The sequence below is a fragment of the Dipodomys merriami genome, unplaced genomic scaffold (genome assembly GCF_024711535.1).
Source record: "Dipodomys merriami isolate MVZ:Mamm:240054 unplaced genomic scaffold, mDipMer1.0.p SCAF_26, whole genome shotgun sequence".
Taxonomy (NCBI): Eukaryota; Metazoa; Chordata; class Mammalia; order Rodentia; family Heteromyidae; genus Dipodomys; species Dipodomys merriami.
In genome coordinates this window covers 9,633,947-9,653,455 of record NW_027204048.1, presented here as the reverse complement: position 1 = coordinate 9,653,455, position 19,509 = coordinate 9,633,947, and the positions used below count along the sequence as shown (strand labels likewise).

Here is a 19,509-nt window from a genome sequence, read left to right as displayed (position 1 = left end):
CTGTTCGAGTTACATTGTATGAATACCTGGACATCTATGATCTTAATATGAAACCCCCTTGTATAACAATTGACACCAATAGAAAACATGGGGGGAGGAGTTTACACGTAAATCTGTTATATATGTGTGCATGCATACAAATACATGCATACGTATCTATCTACGGGTAGATATATACATACATGAGGCTGTATATTCAGGAAAAGGCATATAAAATGATCAAAGAAGGCAAAGAGATAGGCAGAATCTGCTATGGCTTAACAGATACTAAGAAAATCAGATTTTCTAACATAGTCATAAAGCTAGCATCAATAGAAAAACATAATATTATAAATATGCAAAATGGACCAGGATGGGAACGTAATACCAAGTACTCGAGAGGCAAAGGTAGAAGAGCTGCTGTCAGAGGCCAGGTGAGACAAAAGCACAAGACCTTACATGAAACACTAACAGCAGAAAGACTCAGATACAGCAAGGGGGAGGCCCTGAGTTCAATACCCAGTTTTGCTATAAACAAATACATAAATCAACAAAGTAAAAGTTGACTATTCCACTTACTTCCCTGATATCTTTGTTCGATGCCCCATGCAGCTGTCTCTGTGCATGCCATCTACCTTCCCAAACCTCCCTCTCATTTACTCTTTTCCATTTGTTAACGTCTATTGTAACACATACTCATTTCTCTTCTTTCTCCTTCATCCCAAATCGTCTGAACATGAGTTTCTGCAGAACAAAGGCCTAATTCGTTTTACTCATTGTTGTATCTTCCATTGCAATTCACTTCTTGACCCATAAGGAAACCAACATTTGTTCAATAAACTGGTAAATATAAAAATTGATAAAGAACATATATAGTAAAACTTGTTATAGAAACTGAGGGGTACTGCCTGGAATCTGTAGAGCTAAAAGGACTTCACAGTTGTCATAAATTCATCAAGTTCATCACCTCGTCATGGTTTAAAAAAAAATACTCTGATTAGTAAGTGGTACATTGGCACACCACTATAATCCCAGGTATCTGGAAGGTGGATGTCAGAAAGATCATTGTTGATGGCTAGCCTGAACAAAGAGTTAGCTAGACTTGATTTCAACCACCACAGTGGGCCTGATGGTTCACATCTATAATCCCAACTACAGGAGAGCATAAGTAAAGCAATTAGTCTAAGAATGGCCCCTAGAAAAAGGAAATCTCTGAAAAATAACTACAGTTTGTTGTTGTTTTTAAAGTGCTGCCTAATAAATGAAAGGTCCTGAGCTCAAATGACAATACTGTATTTATAAAAATTTTAAAAAAAGATAGCAAAAGCCACCTGCTGGTGGCTCACCCCTTTAATCCTAGCTACTCAGGAGGCTGAAATGTGACAATTACAGCTTAAAGACAGCTCAAGCAGAAAGTCCTTGAGCCTCATCAGCAATACACTATTTAGAAGTGCCACTATGATTCAAGCAGTAGAGCACTAGCCTTGAGCAGCAGCAGCTCAGGGACAGTACCCAGGCCCTGAATTCAAGCCCCAAGATCAGGAAGAAAAAAAAAAAAAGATAGCAAACTGATTTATAAAAGGGATGTATAGATTTATGAATGACAGCTTCACACAAAGACAAAGGGGTTTGAAGATAAAGTCTGTATAGTAGGCATTAGGCAGGTCAAACTTTCCACAGTGCAGCTCTCATTAAGAAGTCACAAAGACAAACCTCAGATTTTCCTACTGTAATAATCCCTTCAAATACTACAAGCTGCTCTAGTCTAAACTAGAACTCAGGTCCTACCTTAATTCTGCAGTTTTAACATTAGAGTCAGTACAGAGGACATTAGGTAGGTAGCAAAAGGACAAACAGAAAAGTGTTGGGGTATTCAAAGAGACCTGCCAAAGACCAAAGTTCCCTTAACAGCCTACACTTCTCAGATGCTAGGCAGCATTACGGAGGCATTCGCCAACATCTGGAAAAAAAATTATTAAAGTCTTGTCAGACATGGAAGATAACCAAGATGAGACTAGAATTTCTGACAGATAAAATTCATATATGCATATATGTCATATATGCAAAATGTCATTTGAAAAGGCATTAGGAAAAGAGATGTTGAATAGGGTCAGTACAGATATACTGTTAGACAGTCATGTATCTGATGAAGTATCAAAAATTCATAAATGTATGACATTTACTGTGTTGATCAAAGGGAAATCCAATGGAGCTGCAGTTTTTCCAATGACTTTTACAAAGCCAGAGATAAAGACCAAATTATAAAGCTTTAGAAAAGGTATTTTCTAAGCTGGGCAATGGTGGCTGACACCTGTAATCTTGGCTACTACTCAAGAGGCTGAAACCTGGAGGATTGTGCTCCAAAGCCAGTCTGGGCAGGAAAGTCGATGAGACTCCACCTCCAATTAACCACCAAAAAGTTCAAATGGTAGAGCATCAGCTGAGCAAGCAATCCAAGAAAGAGTAAAAGGACTTGAGTTCAAGACACAGTACTGACACACTGACACACTGACACACACACACACACAGATTATTTTTTATACTTTGATTATAAAGGCTTAATCTTATCTGAGGCTTAATCAACAAATATCATTAACTGTTTCTATTAGAAAAGGACATTGTGTCTCATTCTGATTTCAAATATCTGTTACATAATCTTCTGCCCTCAGGAAATTTAAAAAGTGTAGAAAGATTAAACATTGACAAATGAACAAACAAAATTCTAAATCACAATACACAATCTGTGGATACTAAGAAATTCTTTAGAATTGAACCCTTTAAGTAGAGACCATTCTAAGCTTAGAAAATTTGAGTAAGATACATAGCATGCTCTAAGAAGAAGATAACAAATTTTTACATAAAACAGATAAAGCAGAATTCAATAAAACATATTGAACAGTAATAAGTATTTGATCATTTATATGTCAGGTACAGTGACATTTTACCTATATTTTAGTTTTTGAAATGAGGTCTCACTGTGTTACCCAGAATAGCCTCAAATTGTAACACTCCTATTTCAGCCTCCTGAGTTCTGTGATTACAGGGTATATATAAACTACCATGCCCAGCTTTTTCAAATTATCTTGTGTATGTATCTTGTGTGTGTCCTGGTCCTAGGGCTTAAACTCAGGAACTGGGAGCTGTCACTGAGTTTTATTACTCAAGACTAGTCTATCACTTGTGCCACTGCTCCACTTCTGGCATTTTGGTGGTTAAATGGACTTTCCTGCCCAGCCTGGCTTTGAACCACAATCCTCAGATCTCAGCCTACTGAGTAGCTAGGATTACAGGCATGAGCCACCAGCACCAGCTGAAACGATCTTCTTTTTAGCAGTTTTCAACTGAAGTCTTACTAGGAAACACCTTATCATTTGAATCCTGTAGCCCTTTACTATTGCTTTTCTGGACTGTGATCCTCCTACCTACCCATTTCATATCCTGGGGTTACAGATGGGTTCCACTACACTTGGCTTGTTATATAAAACACTGTCTCATCAACTTTTGTGCTCAGGCTGGCCTCAAACCATGATCCTCTTATCTCTACCTCAAAGTAGCTGAGATTACAGGTTTGGGCCACCATAACCAGCCATATTCTTTTAAGGTTGGTTTTATAAACCCTAGTTCACAGCTACAGAGTAGAGAAATGTTAAGTGTGAAAATGAATACAGGAATGAATGCTTTCAATTGAACAGGGCTAAAAATTGTGTGATATAGCTTGGCACTGAATAAACATTTCTTAAATGATTCTGATGATAGGCAATGAGGAATTCTCTAAAGACCCAAAGAAATATAAAAACTCTGAGCTTTTTTTTCATCCAAAGAATCTTCTTTATAGAGGATTTGATCAGTCCATACTTGAAAACAGTTTAAGGCAACATTATCCAGATTATATATTTAAAAGTTATGAAGACATTCCATGAGGGTCTTCATTATAAACAAATACAGAAGTCTAATGCTAATTATTCTAATAATTTATACTCTCAATTTATACTCTCAATTTAAGACCTTCAACAATTTAGCACTATCCTCACATCAAAGTTTGGTCTTTTCTATTTTTTGAGCCAGTTATGTATATTAGCAGATCGAAGTACATATTTAAAAATAAATTTAGATCTCTTCCACCTTCAAAATAAAACCTAAAAGCATAAGCAATGTAATACATTATATTGTTTCTTAATTCATAGGATTCGTATTTTTTAAAACTCATAAAAAACAAGAATGAGGAACTTTTAAGTAAAAATGCAAGAACTAACTCATATTTCATCATACCTTTGTTTATCATGGCTTCTTTTTTATTGAAGGTGAGGATAAATCCAGTGGGTATAGTCTTACAAGAAAGTTCGTCTGTGGGGATTTGCCTTGTTAAAGAACAAGTGATAAATGGATTTTACCCATAGGTAACTTAACTCCTGACTCTATATAAAAGTATCTTTCAGATTTGGTACCACAAATGAGACTGCAGAAAACATCATGTTCTGATAGAAAATTAAGATGTCATATTTTTTGGTGTTTATTAGATACTTTCAATTCACAATGGTGGCACTCAAATTGTTCAACTTTACCATAAATAATATACCAAAATTAAGTTCTAGCATGACTCACTGATTTACTCTTAATTTTAATTCTGAGAAGATGAGTGTACAGGGATGTCAGTAATATAAAATCGTGGCAATTACTTCTTCCGGTCATTCTCATACCAGTAAACATCAGATCCTTCCAAAAATTCAGATTAAGAAAATAAGAAGTCATACAATACTAGCATGACTAATGTTATTTCTTCTGGTTGCTATGGAATTTAAAGGACAGTTTGTTCACGTATTCCATTCTGTTGGTGCATTCATATTTAAGGTGCCACAACACCTTTAAAACCCAGCTGGGCAAGTCTCAGCTTGTACCGCTTTGTATCAGCTGCCAGTATCTTACTTTTGTTTCACAAAGTGACCTCCAGGAACAAGTCTTTTCCTTTCTAAAATTAATAAACACATTTTTACAAGACTCTTCACAATGATTAGGATCAACTTCACCTTCATCAAAAAAAGTAAATAGAATAATTGGGGTGGAGCTAATAGTAGAACATATACTTAGCTTTAAAAGGCCACAAATTCCATCCCTAATAACAAACAAAAAGAAATCTGAAAAAAAAAAAAAAGAAATCTGCATATCACACCCAAGAATGATTATTACATACATCACTAACAGCAAAGAACTATGCAAATCACAAAGATAAAATGTAGCATTTTTATTTTATATAAAAGAACTAGCAAGTACAGTACTTTCCCTTAATATGCAGCCTAATTATGGTTTTGGAAAATATTTTTATATTTTATATTTATAGCATTCTAAAACAGAACAATGAAAAGATCCATATTAAAAAATAGTTAAAAATAAATGTTAAAATATTCAAGGCTTGACTACATAATAAGTTTGGTTCTCTAGAAAAGAGTAAGATCAAAACTAGATTAAGTGAGTATTCTGCATAATAAAAGCAGCATCTTTTCACTGTTTGCCTTTAACACAAGTTTTGCACTAGCTACAAAACAAGAGTATTTGTCAAAGTGAGGATTCTGGGGCTTGACAGCCCAACTCTGATATATGTGTCTATTATAAAAGTTACTTCAGCTCAGTGTTTTTTGGAGGTTTTTGTTGTTGTTGTTGTTTTGTTTTGTTTGTCAGTCTTGGGGCTTGAACTCTGGGCCTGGCACTGTTCCTCAACACTTCAGCTCAAGGCTAGCGCTCTACCACTTGAGCCATAGCACCACTTCCGGTTTTCTAGTGGTTTATTGGAGATAAGAGTCTCGCAGAGTTTCCTGCCCAGGCTGGCTTTGAACCGTGATCCTCAGATCTCAGCCTCCTGAGTGGCTATGATTATAGGCATGAGCCACCAGCGCCCAGCTAGTTTTCTTATTTTTAAAGTAAATGAGAGGAAGCTGGGCAATGGAAGCTCAAGCCTCAGAAGACTCATATCTGAGGACTGTAATTTGAAGCTAGCCTGGGCACATAAATCCAAGAGACTCTTTTCTTGAATTAAACAACAAAATGCAGCAGCACCATGAGTGACAATGCAGAACACAAGCCTAAATCCAAGCCTATTGTCCCAAACACACACACACACACACACACACACACACACACACACACACACACACACACACACACTGATTCTAAATAAAAATAGCCTAATTATGTCTCTAGTGGAATCATAAATTGGTGCCATTTGAAAGCATGTGTCAAAGGCTTTTCCTCTCTCAACTATAGCCCTCTGGCTGCCTTGGCTGGTCTCATATGCCAGCAAAGGGGCCAGGGGAAGGGGCCAGGGGAAAATGGCAGTAGAAGTAGAGACTGGGGAAGGAAGATACTCATAGGGTGTTTGCAGCTCCTCCCAGCCCCAAAAGCTTTACTATGCAAACCTGGTCAGTCAGTTCTTTAAAATGGGGAATTACTTCAATATAGATTAAGTATATAAGTATTATTGTTCTCACACTAGAAACTGTTTTTTTTTAATTGTACTATGTAAAACTCAAATTTAATAACACGATTTTTAAATACCAGAATAAAATTATCTGTGCTTTTATTGATACTATCTGATAGAATAGCTGGTTGATTAGAATGACCTCCTCATCAAGTTACTATGAAGTTCATCTCCAGAACATGATCCTTTGTTTTTCTACTAACTCCAAAATGCACTCAGATAAACCAAATGAAATCAAAATACTAAAGCACCTCTTTCAGTGGAAAGATAAAAGAATCTCACCTCACTTTCATGCCATATGGCTCTCAGATCTTTGCTGAAACATAAATCCACATCTGTTATATAGTTCTATTCATTCAATATTATTTAAAAGGTTTTAAATTTCAAAATTCAGCACTTCTACAAATAACAGATTAAATGTTGATCCAGCAGCACAATATCATAACCTACTATAATTAAAATGAACTACAACTTTTGTCTGTAATTATAATCTAATTCAACTTCAGCATTCATGGCCTTTATTAACTAAAGTGGCCTCTAAAATTCATCATATAATGTGAACCACTATTAAAAATCATTCACAACATCACACAAAGGTCATTCTAAGAACTTAATCAAACATTTCTTCTAAGTTTCCTTGCTTCAAGAAAATAGCAGAGGTGGCAATGCTAAATGTTTCTAATATACCCAAGAAAGGACAGGGAGGAGGGAAAAAAAGTACTGATAAAAGTTCTACATCGGGCTGGGAAGGTGGCTCAGTGGTAGATCGCTTGCCTTGCAGGCATGAGACCCTGGGTTCCATTCCTCAGCACCACATAAGCAGAAAAAGCCAGAAGTGGCACTGTGGCTCAATTGGTAGAGCACTAGCCTTGAGCTGAAGAGCTGAGGGACATTGCCCAGGCCCAGAGTTCAGGCCCCACAACCGACAACAAGAACAAAACAAAACAAAAACCTTCTACAGCACTAAGCAGAATGTTCATTAAAATAACTTTTTAAAAGGTATACAAATAGACATCTCCACAAAACACATCCAAGCCAGATTCTAAATCTGATAAGTGCTTCTAAGGATGGAAAAGTTTAGAAACAAAAATACTTTTTAGAATATCATTTAGAAGCATGCAACATAATTATATTATAAAACAAAGAATCTCAAATGTATCTGTTTTTCCTATTAATTTCTCAGGTTGAGCCACATAAAGTGACACAGGTGATTTCCAGATTACTAATGTTGCTTCTATTTTTTTTATACTAATAACCTTGGGCTGATAATTTTCATCTGATCTCCTAAGCCTACTGTCATCTATAACCAGAAGCCAGGGAAGTAAAAGATTGATCCTACAGTGTATATCCTTTGCCCCTTTAAAATGTTAGCATAAATAGGAGTAGAAGGGAAATCTAGGTTTTATGGATAAAATTATATCTACAAAACCAATAATCAAAGCAAAATTTAAACATGGTAACTGAAGGCATCACTTATATGTGAAATGGATTTCCTCAGATTTTATTTTATTCCTATCTTTCTAAATCTGCACATGACTAAATAACACTGGCTCCTGAAATAAGCAGAATATTTATATTCAGTAATGTACTAATAAACAGAAAAATAAGATATTCTTAGTCTTCAGGAGGAAAGAAATAATTTAATAAGGTTTAATAAACATTTTATTAAAGTAATAAAATGCCTATCCTCATAAAAGTGTATGTATTCTCCAATATACAACACCAGAAAAACTGCATTCTTCCAGAAGTAGCAATGATTGAGTCATTTCCATTGTCTCTCCAATCCCCACCTTAACCCCTATCCTTCACCCCCCTGTCTCCAAAAAATCTTCAAAGCCAGAAGAGTAAGCTGGGGAAACTGTGTAATTACAGTGATATTTAACAACAGACACAGGATATGATTTCTCAATGTATCTGCTTCTTCTTGTTCCTTTCCAGCAACTTTCCCCATTCCTCAACAACTAAAGCTTTGAAGAGACTGAACTGACAAGTATAGACTCTGAAATGGCTTGGTACATTACACTAAACCACACTGACGAGTGAAGATAGCCAGATACATCTTACAGATGACAGTTACACTGAAATGTATAAATTCTGTCAACCAGTCAAATCTGAACACAGTTCAGAAATTTGAATATATTTATGGTAATAATGTAGCATTCCAATATCATTTTTAAAATAATTTGAAAAATTGCAACCTCCCAATCTTTCTATACTCCCTTATTAGGCTAGTAAAACAGAGATCCACAGAACGTATGATTTTTCTTAATATTAAATTAAACAAAAAAAAAAAAAAACCCGCTTTATCGCTTGCCCTGTTGTAAAATCAGGATGCCTATCAATCAAATTAGCACTAAAGTAAAACTTTACTCAAACACGTATTTCTTGATCAAAAGAGACAATAATACCTAGAATTGATCGAATAGTTATCCAAGTACAAACCATTTTTGGAAAATAAATAAATAAAAGTAATTAATGGAAAAATGTATGGATGATGATGATGTTTCCAGATCAGTACAAAGGCCACAAGGCCCATTTCACTCTATGACAATACTTTAGCTTTTGTAAAACCACTGGTATCATAGGAAGATGAAGACAAGGCTTTACTAACTGGAAAGAATGAAATCAACAGAAACCATTTCTCTCTCTCTCTCTCTCTCTCTCTCTCTCTCTCTCTCTCTCTCTCTCTCTCTCTCTCTCTCTCTCTCTCTCTCTCTCTCCCCCCCTCCCCGCTCCACACCCACCCATTGACAAATGTACACACTTGGAAAATCATGCCCTGTTTTAAATACCTCACTGTTTTAAATACATAGGGATCCTGACTGTCAGACACGTGTTTTGCATGAAGACATAGAAAAGCCAACTCCAGAAGAAACTTAGACGGTAACGTGTACTTGGCCAATATTCTGTAAGAGTCATGGAAATGGTAGAATCTTCCGAGACTTTACCATAGGTATGGACATTATGTTACAGCCAGGCTCTGGGTTTTCTGTGGTTCTTATCCGAGGAAACAGCAGGCAAAGCAACATGATAGCCTTTCCAAACCTCCAGTAAAGCAAATACAATGCCAATCTTGCCATGGAATCATAGAGTATTCGTGTTAGAAAGGGCTCTGGAGATCATATAGTCCTACTCTTTATTCTATCGATAGAGAAGCTGAGACCTACAGAGTTTAAGTCAATAGCCTAACATCTCATAGTGGCAAACTCCTTTGGCACTTTTGAAGTCTTAGTCTAGTCACATTCACTCTTTTCTTTTTCTATCACTTCTCAATATAGCAATCCTCTTTCATCAATTAGTGTACTTTTATATTCAGGCCTGTTACCTCACTGTCTTAATGCGGATGGTTAAGCTCCTATTATTCCATATTTATTTCTGCCTAAAAAGGCAACACCAAGAACCTCTGGGAATCCTTGACTGTAGGCACTGAAGAACAAAAGCAAGCAGTATTGGCTTTGTATTGCTGCTTCGATAAAGCAACAAAGGATGCTGGAGTAAAGTGTCAGCAAAAACCAGGCATGTGGGACTGTGAACACACAGAGAGACACAAAAAACTTGGCCTAGAGATTCAATCTTAACATATATTTCCAGAGGCAAGTACATGCCCCAGACTAGGAAGGAGGCTTCTGAATCAAAGACACGCTAAGGTTACATCATTAGTGAAATATGTAATGCTTCTGCTCAAGAGGGCAGTTAGATGCAAATTGTGAAAAAAATGCTCAGAGTTTGGCAATGGTTCTGTTCCCCCGTGTCAGTTATACTTCCTGGTCTTTTTTTTCCAAAAGTTTCCTTAAAAAAAAAAGTATCAACTTTGAACTAGGCATAGTGGTAAATGTCTATAACAAATCTCAGCACTTAGGAGGCTAAGGAAGGCAGGCAGAATCTGAGTTACCTAGCAATTTGAGGCAAGCCCAAACTACATTCATGTGAAGTCCCTGCCTCAAAAAGTGTCAAATTCATTGTCAAAAAGGAAACAAGGGGTTATGGCTGAGCTAAGAGCAGTTGAAGTTATAGATTATCGCTAATTACCCACAAAAGTATTGTAAAGGGAGCTGTATAATTAATTAAACACTTAACAAGGGCAGGAAGAATGGGAGCAGGTAAAATGAGATGAGGCAGGCAAAAAAGCTATAACATATAATGGTGGGAAGAAAAAGATGCCATAGTATCAGATAAACTTTTCACCTGGGACACAGAACCAAAGATGACATTTTTCCTCTAATTTTATATTATGTTATACCAGGAAATGTTCTGAAGTTACTTTATGATTCAAAGAGGGGTAGGCAAATTACCCCAAGACTTAATACTACTGTAATAAACTCATCACCTTTGTCCCCCTATTAAATAACAATTCTGAGCAATACATTATAAAACTGTACAATAATCCCTTAATGAATGTGTCTTTAAAAATCTAACCACCTTGGCCGGGGAAGGTGGCTCAGAGTGTTTGCCTCGCATGCATTAGGCCCTGGGTTCGATTCCTCAGCACCACATAAGCAGAAAAAGCTGGAAGTGGCACTGTGGCTCAAGTGTGAGCACTAGCCTTGAGCTGCACAGCTTAGGGACAGCGGGCAGGCCCAGAGTTCAGGCCCCATGACTGACAAAAAAAAAAAAATCTAAACACCTTCATTATTAACACTGCAATGCCCGGATTTAATAGGAAATTTACATATCAAGCTCAAAATGTTTTCAAATGCTTTCAGATATATGACAATATGACAATTAAAATATAAATGAGACAATGAAATGGCAATGAGAAGTGTAAAACATAATGAAATATTACATCATCAGATCTTACTCTGAAATCTCTAGACTGGGAAAGTTATGCAAACGTACGGAAAGGAGTCCATTATAAGGTTGAAAAGAAAAACATAGTTTTAGACTAGCATTTTTTAAATGCAATATGGTAACAAACCCTTGACTGATAGCTTCATGTCTTTAAATAGGTATGGAAAAGGAAATAATTACCCAATCACAGATAATTAATGGACAAAGTCATTCAGAACTTCAGTCCCATGAAAAACAAATAGCGAATCATATTAAAATGATTCTTAGGTGGCAAAGGTTAGGTTTTTACTCAACATTTTCTAATAATAGCCAATAAGGATTCAGCATATGATCCAAGGCAAAATTCATTAAAGCAAAAATTACATAGATCATGTATTATAACTTTCACAAACTCCATAAGATACGTAAGATGGATACTATTTCACCAATAAGAAAACTGAAACTAAGTAAAAGTAATTAACTTGCCCTAGGTCATACAACCAATAAGATTATCTGAAATCTGACTCCAAAGCCTATGTCCGCAGCCTATAATATACTTGTCCCATTTATTTATTGTCATTCTAAATGTAATTCAGTTTCAATGATTCTCTTTCATTAAGTACATCATAATATAAAACATCAAATAGAAATGTTTACACAATGCAATTTGCAACATAATACACTTAGTGTCATAAACCAGGCACCAGTGCCTCCTGCCCTGGATCCTTAACTATGTGAGAGGCTGAGATCAAGGAGGATCAAGGTTCCAGGCCAACCTGGAAAGAAGATGCCATCTCAACAGATAAAGCGGGGCATGGTAATGGTGTGTACCTACCATCCCAGCTACAGCAGGAAGCAAAAACTAGGAGGAATTCAGTCCTCCTAGGAAGAAAGCAAGACCTTGTCTTAAAAATAACCAGTGAAAGAGAGAATCTGCCTAGTAAGCATGGGGCCCTGAGTTCAAAATCCAGTACCACTCCCTCAAAAAAAAAAAAAAAAGTGGCATAAACAGTTAAACTGCAGGACTAAGTATTTTGTAGAAAAGTTTCTATTTTTGGAACATATATGTTTTTAAGAAGTTGTTCATCTGTATTCATCTTTTAATTTTTTGAAGCATGCTTATTGCAACTTTAAAATATCACAATTAGCTGCTAGCAACTGGCTGGTATAATAGTATAATATATGCATTATTAAGATTAAAGTTTTGTATAAATTTTGTATGATGTAAAACACCTTCCTAAGCTTACTTGAGAAAGACAGTATTATTTCAGTACTTCATTTTTAAGGATACAGTGTTGTAAAAAGTCATTGATAAGTAGCAGCCTTAAAGACTGGAATCAGCTACAAAAACAATATTTTTTAAAAAATAGAAACAGAAAGCTTAAGGTAGAGAATCTAAAATGTTTCTGATAATGAGCTGAATCTGAAAAACAAACCAAACTATTCTAAGAGCATGAAATAGGAACTGTATTATCTATGTGTTTAATATTGTCTTATTATTGTTGATTAATTAGCCTCATAAGTACCGTCTAATCATTAATACCTTCACCTGTAGTTTTTTCTATTATATTACAAAAGCCTATGATTAATGATGCTACATAAAACAATCCACAATATATTGTTATGCATCAATAAAATTAAAGAATATAAACCCATACTGCCAAAACAGACACTGAAATATGTGAAAAATGTGATCATACAATGTGAGCTACAAAAATTATTCACAACATCATACAAATGTTGATATTAGACATTAGACATGAATTGGACATCAATGTCAGACATTAGACTGAGTCAAGGGTACTAATCTTGGTATCATTGTGCTAATAAACACTACAGAAACATATAAACAGGCTTTGATACAAAATGCCAATTAAGAGAGTGTATCAAATTTTAAAGTCCACATAAACATTATTGTGAGCTCGAATGCACAGGCAACTAAACTTTAAAATAAAAGTTCTACTCAATTCCCATTTTTATTGGTAATAATCTTATGTTACAAACAGCACAGCACCCTCTACTGCATCTGTAATAAGATGTATAAAATCCCCACAAAAAGGAAAAGGATAGAACCATAAGAACAAGAATAAACCTTAGAAATCAATAGGTTGATACTCTTTTATTTACTTCAGTACGTATTTCAAACATTAATACTTAAAAACAATTTTTATTTTAAGTGATCACTATAAATTTCATAGCAGCACCTGAAGTCAAGAAAATGTTTTAGTTTTAAACTGTTTAACCCATAAAAAGTATTCATTTCAAACACTTTAAAACAACGGTATCAAAAAATTCTTTGTGGAGTACTGAAAACACAAATATAAACCTGTCGTATTAACCATATTGCACCCCATTCCTTTCTGCCTTGGCTTTTCACTTTAAATTTGATTCTTGAGTATGTAAAATGCACCTATATAACCTCTTTTGATTCAATGAATATTTATCATTATTTTGTAAGAATTATGCTATGTAATGACCTATTACAAGTTCTAGAGCTTGAAAAGAATGGTAATTTTCAAAAAGAAAAGGTACATTGCTAATTTTTTAATGCCAAAACTATTTTTAATGAAACAATATTAAGAAATATTGTTACTTTGCCTTGATACTTTATAGTCTTTGAGGCAATCCAACACGTGATTAGAAAGTTACCTTAAAAAAATTACAATTAGCTAATGGTAGTTGGCTGGGATAATAGTATAGGTACAACCACTATCAATAATAAAATTTGCACAGTGTAACTATCTCTTTCTAACCTTACTTGAGTAAAATAATACTGTTTCAATACTAGACTTCAGATACGTTATAAATCTAGAGTAGTGCAAAGATGAGTAGTTCAAAACTTGCACTTAAAAACAAAACACAAAACAAACTCTTCCTAGGAAAAGAATTAATGCTAAAAGATCTTACTAACAACTACAACAAAGGATGTCAACTGTTTTAGACAACCCTTTTGTGAGTCATCACTAGAAGTCCTAACACAATGCAGTAAAAAAAACAAAGGTGACACCTGTCTCAAACAAGCTAGATGCAGTCAAATATGCTTATTATTTCCAAAATTTGGGAACACTATGCACCTGTGAACAGAACAGAACTCAAAATATATTTTAGGAAGTCAATTGGAAATATACACCAAACAGCTAAAGGCAAACGATTCAGTTAGGGAAACGAAGTTTAAAGTAACTGAGAGTAAATAAAGGGTGCTTAGACAAATGCTCAACATAAAAACAAAATAACAAGCAGACACTTTAAATTTAAATTTTTACTTATTTGATATTTTCATTTTTGCAATGTACTCTTGTTATGTATCAAAAACAAAGTTGCATTCTTATTAGACTGATAAGGGAAAATAACCTTCCTACATAGCAGACACTATATCCATCCTTGTATACAAGCACACTTCGATTAAAAGCAAAAGTATTACTTCATCTACTGAATTCTTTACTTGGACCTTTACAGGAATACATACACAGAATTAAAGAATAATGCAAAGTGTTAGCCAAAACTAGCCTGTCATAATGCACAGAACCTATCTTAAAGTTCATTCACCTTCTAATCTTTATAATGGTGAAATAAATTTCCAAAATAAATTTGTTCAAGGAGAAAAAAAGGTATGATTAAAATATATTGAGCTTATTGATGATTTGCTTTAGTTTCTAAGTATTTGAATAGTGAAAGAATAGTACAGTATTATTCTTTTAGAAATTAGGCATAACTATCTCCAAGCCTCCATACAATGGAAACAGTGCAAAACGATGTAAACTTTTAGGGATTAATTCGATTCTTACATGTATGTAAATGTACTATCCTCATACTGCTTAATAAAGTTCACAGGCAAAACAACCGAAAAGACTAATAGGCATTATAACACACATTGAATTACAGATATTAGCTACTCAAAACAAATTACTATTTAATAGCTTCAGTTTCAAAGCATGATCACTTTCACAGATTCCTGTTAGTCTTAAAATTGAAAACAAAAAATATCCAGACATGAGACAGCCCCTCTAGGAAAAGCACAATATTACAGAAAAAAATGAGCTGAATGTTAGGCATATATACTTCTGTTTAACTTTAAATATTACTTGAGAGAATTCTGGAATATTATTTAACTGGTCTATGTGAATAATTATGACAGCCCAAAGTATCTCTCAAAGCGAATTTTATAATGCATATAAGCTTTTAAGATTAGTAAGAAATAAAATTCAATTTAAGTTCTGCTCTCAAATCAACTTAAAAATGAATATCTAAATTTTAGGAAACCTAAGATATACATTAATGAGTGAAATGCCTCAATAATGTTCTTGTACAGCAAGTAAATTAAGCCACAACATTAGAGCATATATACACTACCAGACTGCAACCTTATTATGCAAATGGCATAAGACCTAAACTATCCCAAGACAGCAAAACTCCTATTAACTTCAGAGAGAGTTTATACGACCCAGGAGCTTCACCATCCAAAAGTGTTCAGGCATTTGACAATCATCTGAACAGAAGGAAAAAATACAAGTTAGTATTAAAGATTTGCTTTGAATGCAGGTTGGGGAGGAGGGAACAAATAATTATAAAAAAAAAAAAAGTCTGAGTGATAGGAGAAAGTCTTTCAGAGCAAAATATCTTCTTCATTTATAATGGCAATCACAAGGAAATGAATTCAAAGAAGAAAAGTTGCTTTTTTATTCAAAGTCCCAGCTCTTATTTTACAAAATACTAGCCTTAATAGCATTATAATTATCCAACCTGTTCATTGACAATCTCGAGAATAATTAATACTGTCAAATTATTCACAGGCTGCTCTGTCAGTTAAATCAATATATGTTTGCTGTTAGAGAGAAGACTATTTACATAAGTTTTTTTTTTTTAAAAATCTGAATTAGAAACTTCAGTAGGTGCAACTGTATTTGTTTCAGCACACATTCATTACCAGAACTCTTTACTGAAAATCTATTAATTGAAAGGCTGAAAACTGAACACAATTACGGGATTTGTAAAACCAGGTTAACTCCAATCAAGGGTACTAGTATACATGAGGACTGGTTAAGTATTCAAATCTACAGAGAAAAACATTTTCTTGGAAGAAAGACTTTAAAAAGGAGTTCTCTTTTCTGAGCAGGCTTAAGTCACTGTCCAAAGAAAACCAAAAAGTAAATAAAAAGAATATGTTAAGTACAGGCATGCCTAGATCTGAACAAGCACAAAGAAAGTGAAATATACACACGTTTCAAGTTGAGAAGCTTCATACATTCTTTATGAACAACTTGACTTCAATTTCAACTCTCAGAGGGAAAGGCACAGAAATGAAAGAAACAAGAAGAAGAAGAAAAAAGAAAAAAAAAAAGAAACTCTTAAAGTACCACAACTGTCAGACTACACTGTGAACTGAGTTCTCAACAAAGCTTCCTTGTGTCCTTTCCCTGATCATCAAACAAGAAGTCTCAAAACCACAATGAAAATTGTTTTAACACTCTGCCGTGGGGAGGGAGGGAGGTTCATCAAAGTGAAACGGAACCTCACGACTCCCCCCGCCCCCCGACGTCCTCCACCAGAAAGATAAAGCCCTGTCAATAACTACCAACCCAAGTATCACAGATGCCCTGCATCCGGTTTAAATCACAAGCACAAGCACACACACACACACACACACACACACACACACACACACACACACACACACACACCAAAAAGCAGGGGGAGGAGGGAGAAGTGGGGGGGGGGGTAGAGAGAGACTGACTTTAAAAACAAAATCTCAGTGCAAAAGAGCCCAAGAGCCCCCCCCCGTCTCAACGTGTGTCCCAGGGATGGGGGGGGGGTGGGAAAAGAGGGGGGGTGCAGAGTGTTGAATGGATATTAAGACTGTTTCCTGCACAAAGAAAATACAGTTTTAAAAGAAAAAAGAAAAGCAAAGGAACCCGTGAAGCTGACGGTTCAAAGAAGAGTCCACTGAGCACCAGTCAGAGCAGGGGAGGGAAAGAGAAAAGAAAGAAAGGAGGAGGAAGGAATCAACGGTGGGAAAAGTTCACCCATGGACGGGGAATGAAAAAGAGAAGGAAAAAAAAAAACACCCACCAAACCCCAAACAAGGCCCCACAAGTGAACCAGCAGCACCACACACCACCGCCTCCCCGCACACACACGCGCGCACACACGCCCGTGCACCCCGCGATCCCTGCCCCGATCGCAAAGCCAGAAGAGGAAATTAAAGAAAAAAAAAAAAATACCCTTCTCTCTTCACCTGACCCTCTTCCTCATCCCAGACCTAAAAGGGGGAGCTGGGGACGGGGCGGTGTGGGGGGTGGGGGGGACAGCCAGCATCCGCAGCGGAAAGCTGGGGCTCCCTCTCCCGCTCGGATCGCAGCCTCCCCCCCTTCTCCCCTCCCCACCACCACCACCACCACCACCGCCACCGGCTCCCGCCGCATCCCCCGAAGTGCGGCCGCCCAGGGCCCGGCCGGGCCGGCGGGCGGCGGGCGCAGAGCGGCGGGCGCGCGGCGCCCACACCCCCGACCCCGCCGCGGCGCGCTGGGTCCATCGTAAACAAGCCCGGGGGGGGGGGGGCCCCGAGCCCCTCGGCGGCGGCGGCGGCGGCCGGTGTCAGGAGGGAGACCCCGCACAGCCGCGCTCCGCTCGCGCGCGCGCGCGCGCACACACACACACACACAGACACACGGCATCTGCACACACGCACGGACACACGGACACGCGTTCACACGCTCCCACACACATGTAGAGACCGAAGCATATTCACCTTGGCTGTGGATTATTGTGGTGTTGTTGGTGGGTGATGGAGATGGTGGTGGTGGGGAGGAGGAGGAGGAGGAGGAGGAGGAGGAGGAGGAGGAGGTGGAGGAGGAGGTGGAGGAGGAGGAGGAGGAGGAGGAAGAGGAGGAGGAGGAGGAGGAGGAGGAGGAGGAGGAGGAGGAGGAGAGGAGTAGTTGTTGTTGATGGGTAACAGTCGCCAGGACTACGGTGACTATGGCGCTTGATTCACAAGGCAACGGTTGCTATAACTCACAAAAGAGAGAGAGGGAGAGAGAGGGAGCGAGAGGGAGAGGGAGACACTCACAAGGGGAGGGGTGAGGGGAGGGAAGAGAGGGGAGGAGGCGGGCCCGGACGGCCGCCGGAAGGGGCGGGCCCGGCGCCAGTGACTGACAGGGCCTCCCGACTCTGGCGACCGGAGGGGGCGCTGCTGAGCGGGACGGGACTCCGGCGTCGGGCTGCGGAGGGACTCGGCCGGAGGGTTGGAGGTCACCCCGCGTCCTCTGCAGGTGGGGGGTGGGGGGGCTGCTAGGGACACGGGGGAACTCGAGGAGAGTCTGGGCGCAGCTCCTGCGGAACCGGGGCGCTGCCATGGGCGTGCTGAAAAGCTGCCAGAGTGAAGCTGGGGGCGGGATGGGGGGGGGCGGGGGCAGAATCACTTTGTAGGGCAGTCTCCACCCCCTTGGCACGTACGTCATTTCCGGGGCGGGCCGAGCGGAGGGCCCGGATGGGCCGCTGTTCTCTTTCTTTCCTTTTTTTCCTTTTTCCCCTCTCCGGGCGGCGGAGGCGCTCGCCGGCGGGGACGGCTCGCTCGGACTCGGGGGCCCGGCCACCCGTCCCAGCCCCGGTTTCTTTATCCCTCCGACACACACACACACACACTCCGGGGGGGGGGGAGCCCGAGCCGCCCCCTCTCCCCGCCGCGCTCCTCGCTCCCGCCGGCTCGGGACGGCTCTGGGGAGCGGAGCGCGGCCGGCGGCGGCGCGCGCGAGCGACCGAACCGCTTCCGCCGCCATCTTGGAGAAGGGCGCGGGGGCGCAGCGGTTCGCGGCCGGGCGGGCCGGGCCTCGGGGTCCTCCCGGGAAAGAGTCCCGCGGCCGGGAGGCCGGGCCGGCCCTCCGCCGGAGTCCGAATCCTCCCTGCCTCCAGGGCGCGGACCCCGCGCCCCTCCTTCCCGGAGGGGACCCCGGGCTGGGGAGCCCCGCGCGCCCGGGCCGCAGCGGGCTGGGGAAGGGGGGTGGGGGACCCGCCGGCCATCCAGCCCTCCGAGGAAACTTCCAGCCTCCTCCCCGCTCCCCCCCCCCCAGGAAAGTAGACGGAGCTGGGATCCCAGTCCCACCTTTGGGCCCCGGGCCGCCTCCGGGTAGCCCCAGGCCTTGCAGCCGCGTGGAGACGTCGGTGATGAGTTGGGTTGTGTCTGTTTGGTGTTGTGTGCCTGGGATCTGGAACACACACACACACGCACACCCCGGGGAAGCCAGGGGTTCCCACTCTCTGACACGTCGCCCCCCTGCCCGGCTCCAGCAGCACCCCCAAAA

General features: G+C 39.2%; 1 protein-coding gene across 3 annotated transcripts in view; it reads right to left on the bottom strand.

The window, feature by feature from the left end:
- The window catches only part of Rfx3 (regulatory factor X3), a 239,868-nt gene extending 221,815 nt beyond the window's left edge, over positions 1 to 18,053 (bottom strand). For 2 of the 3 annotated variants that reach the window (XM_070035668.1, XM_070035669.1), the window contains exon 1: positions 17,961 to 18,053. Coding sequence is in view for 1 of the 3 variants with exons in the window: in XM_070035665.1 (XP_069891766.1) it covers positions 16,434 to 16,459 (26 nt within the window). In the remaining 2 variants the exon portion in view is untranslated. Of the gene's footprint in view, positions 1 to 16,433; positions 16,614 to 17,960 lie in introns of those variants that run through there. The other variant, XM_070035665.1, reaches the window with a different exon arrangement.
- Positions 18,054 to 19,509: the final 1,456 nt, after the last annotated feature.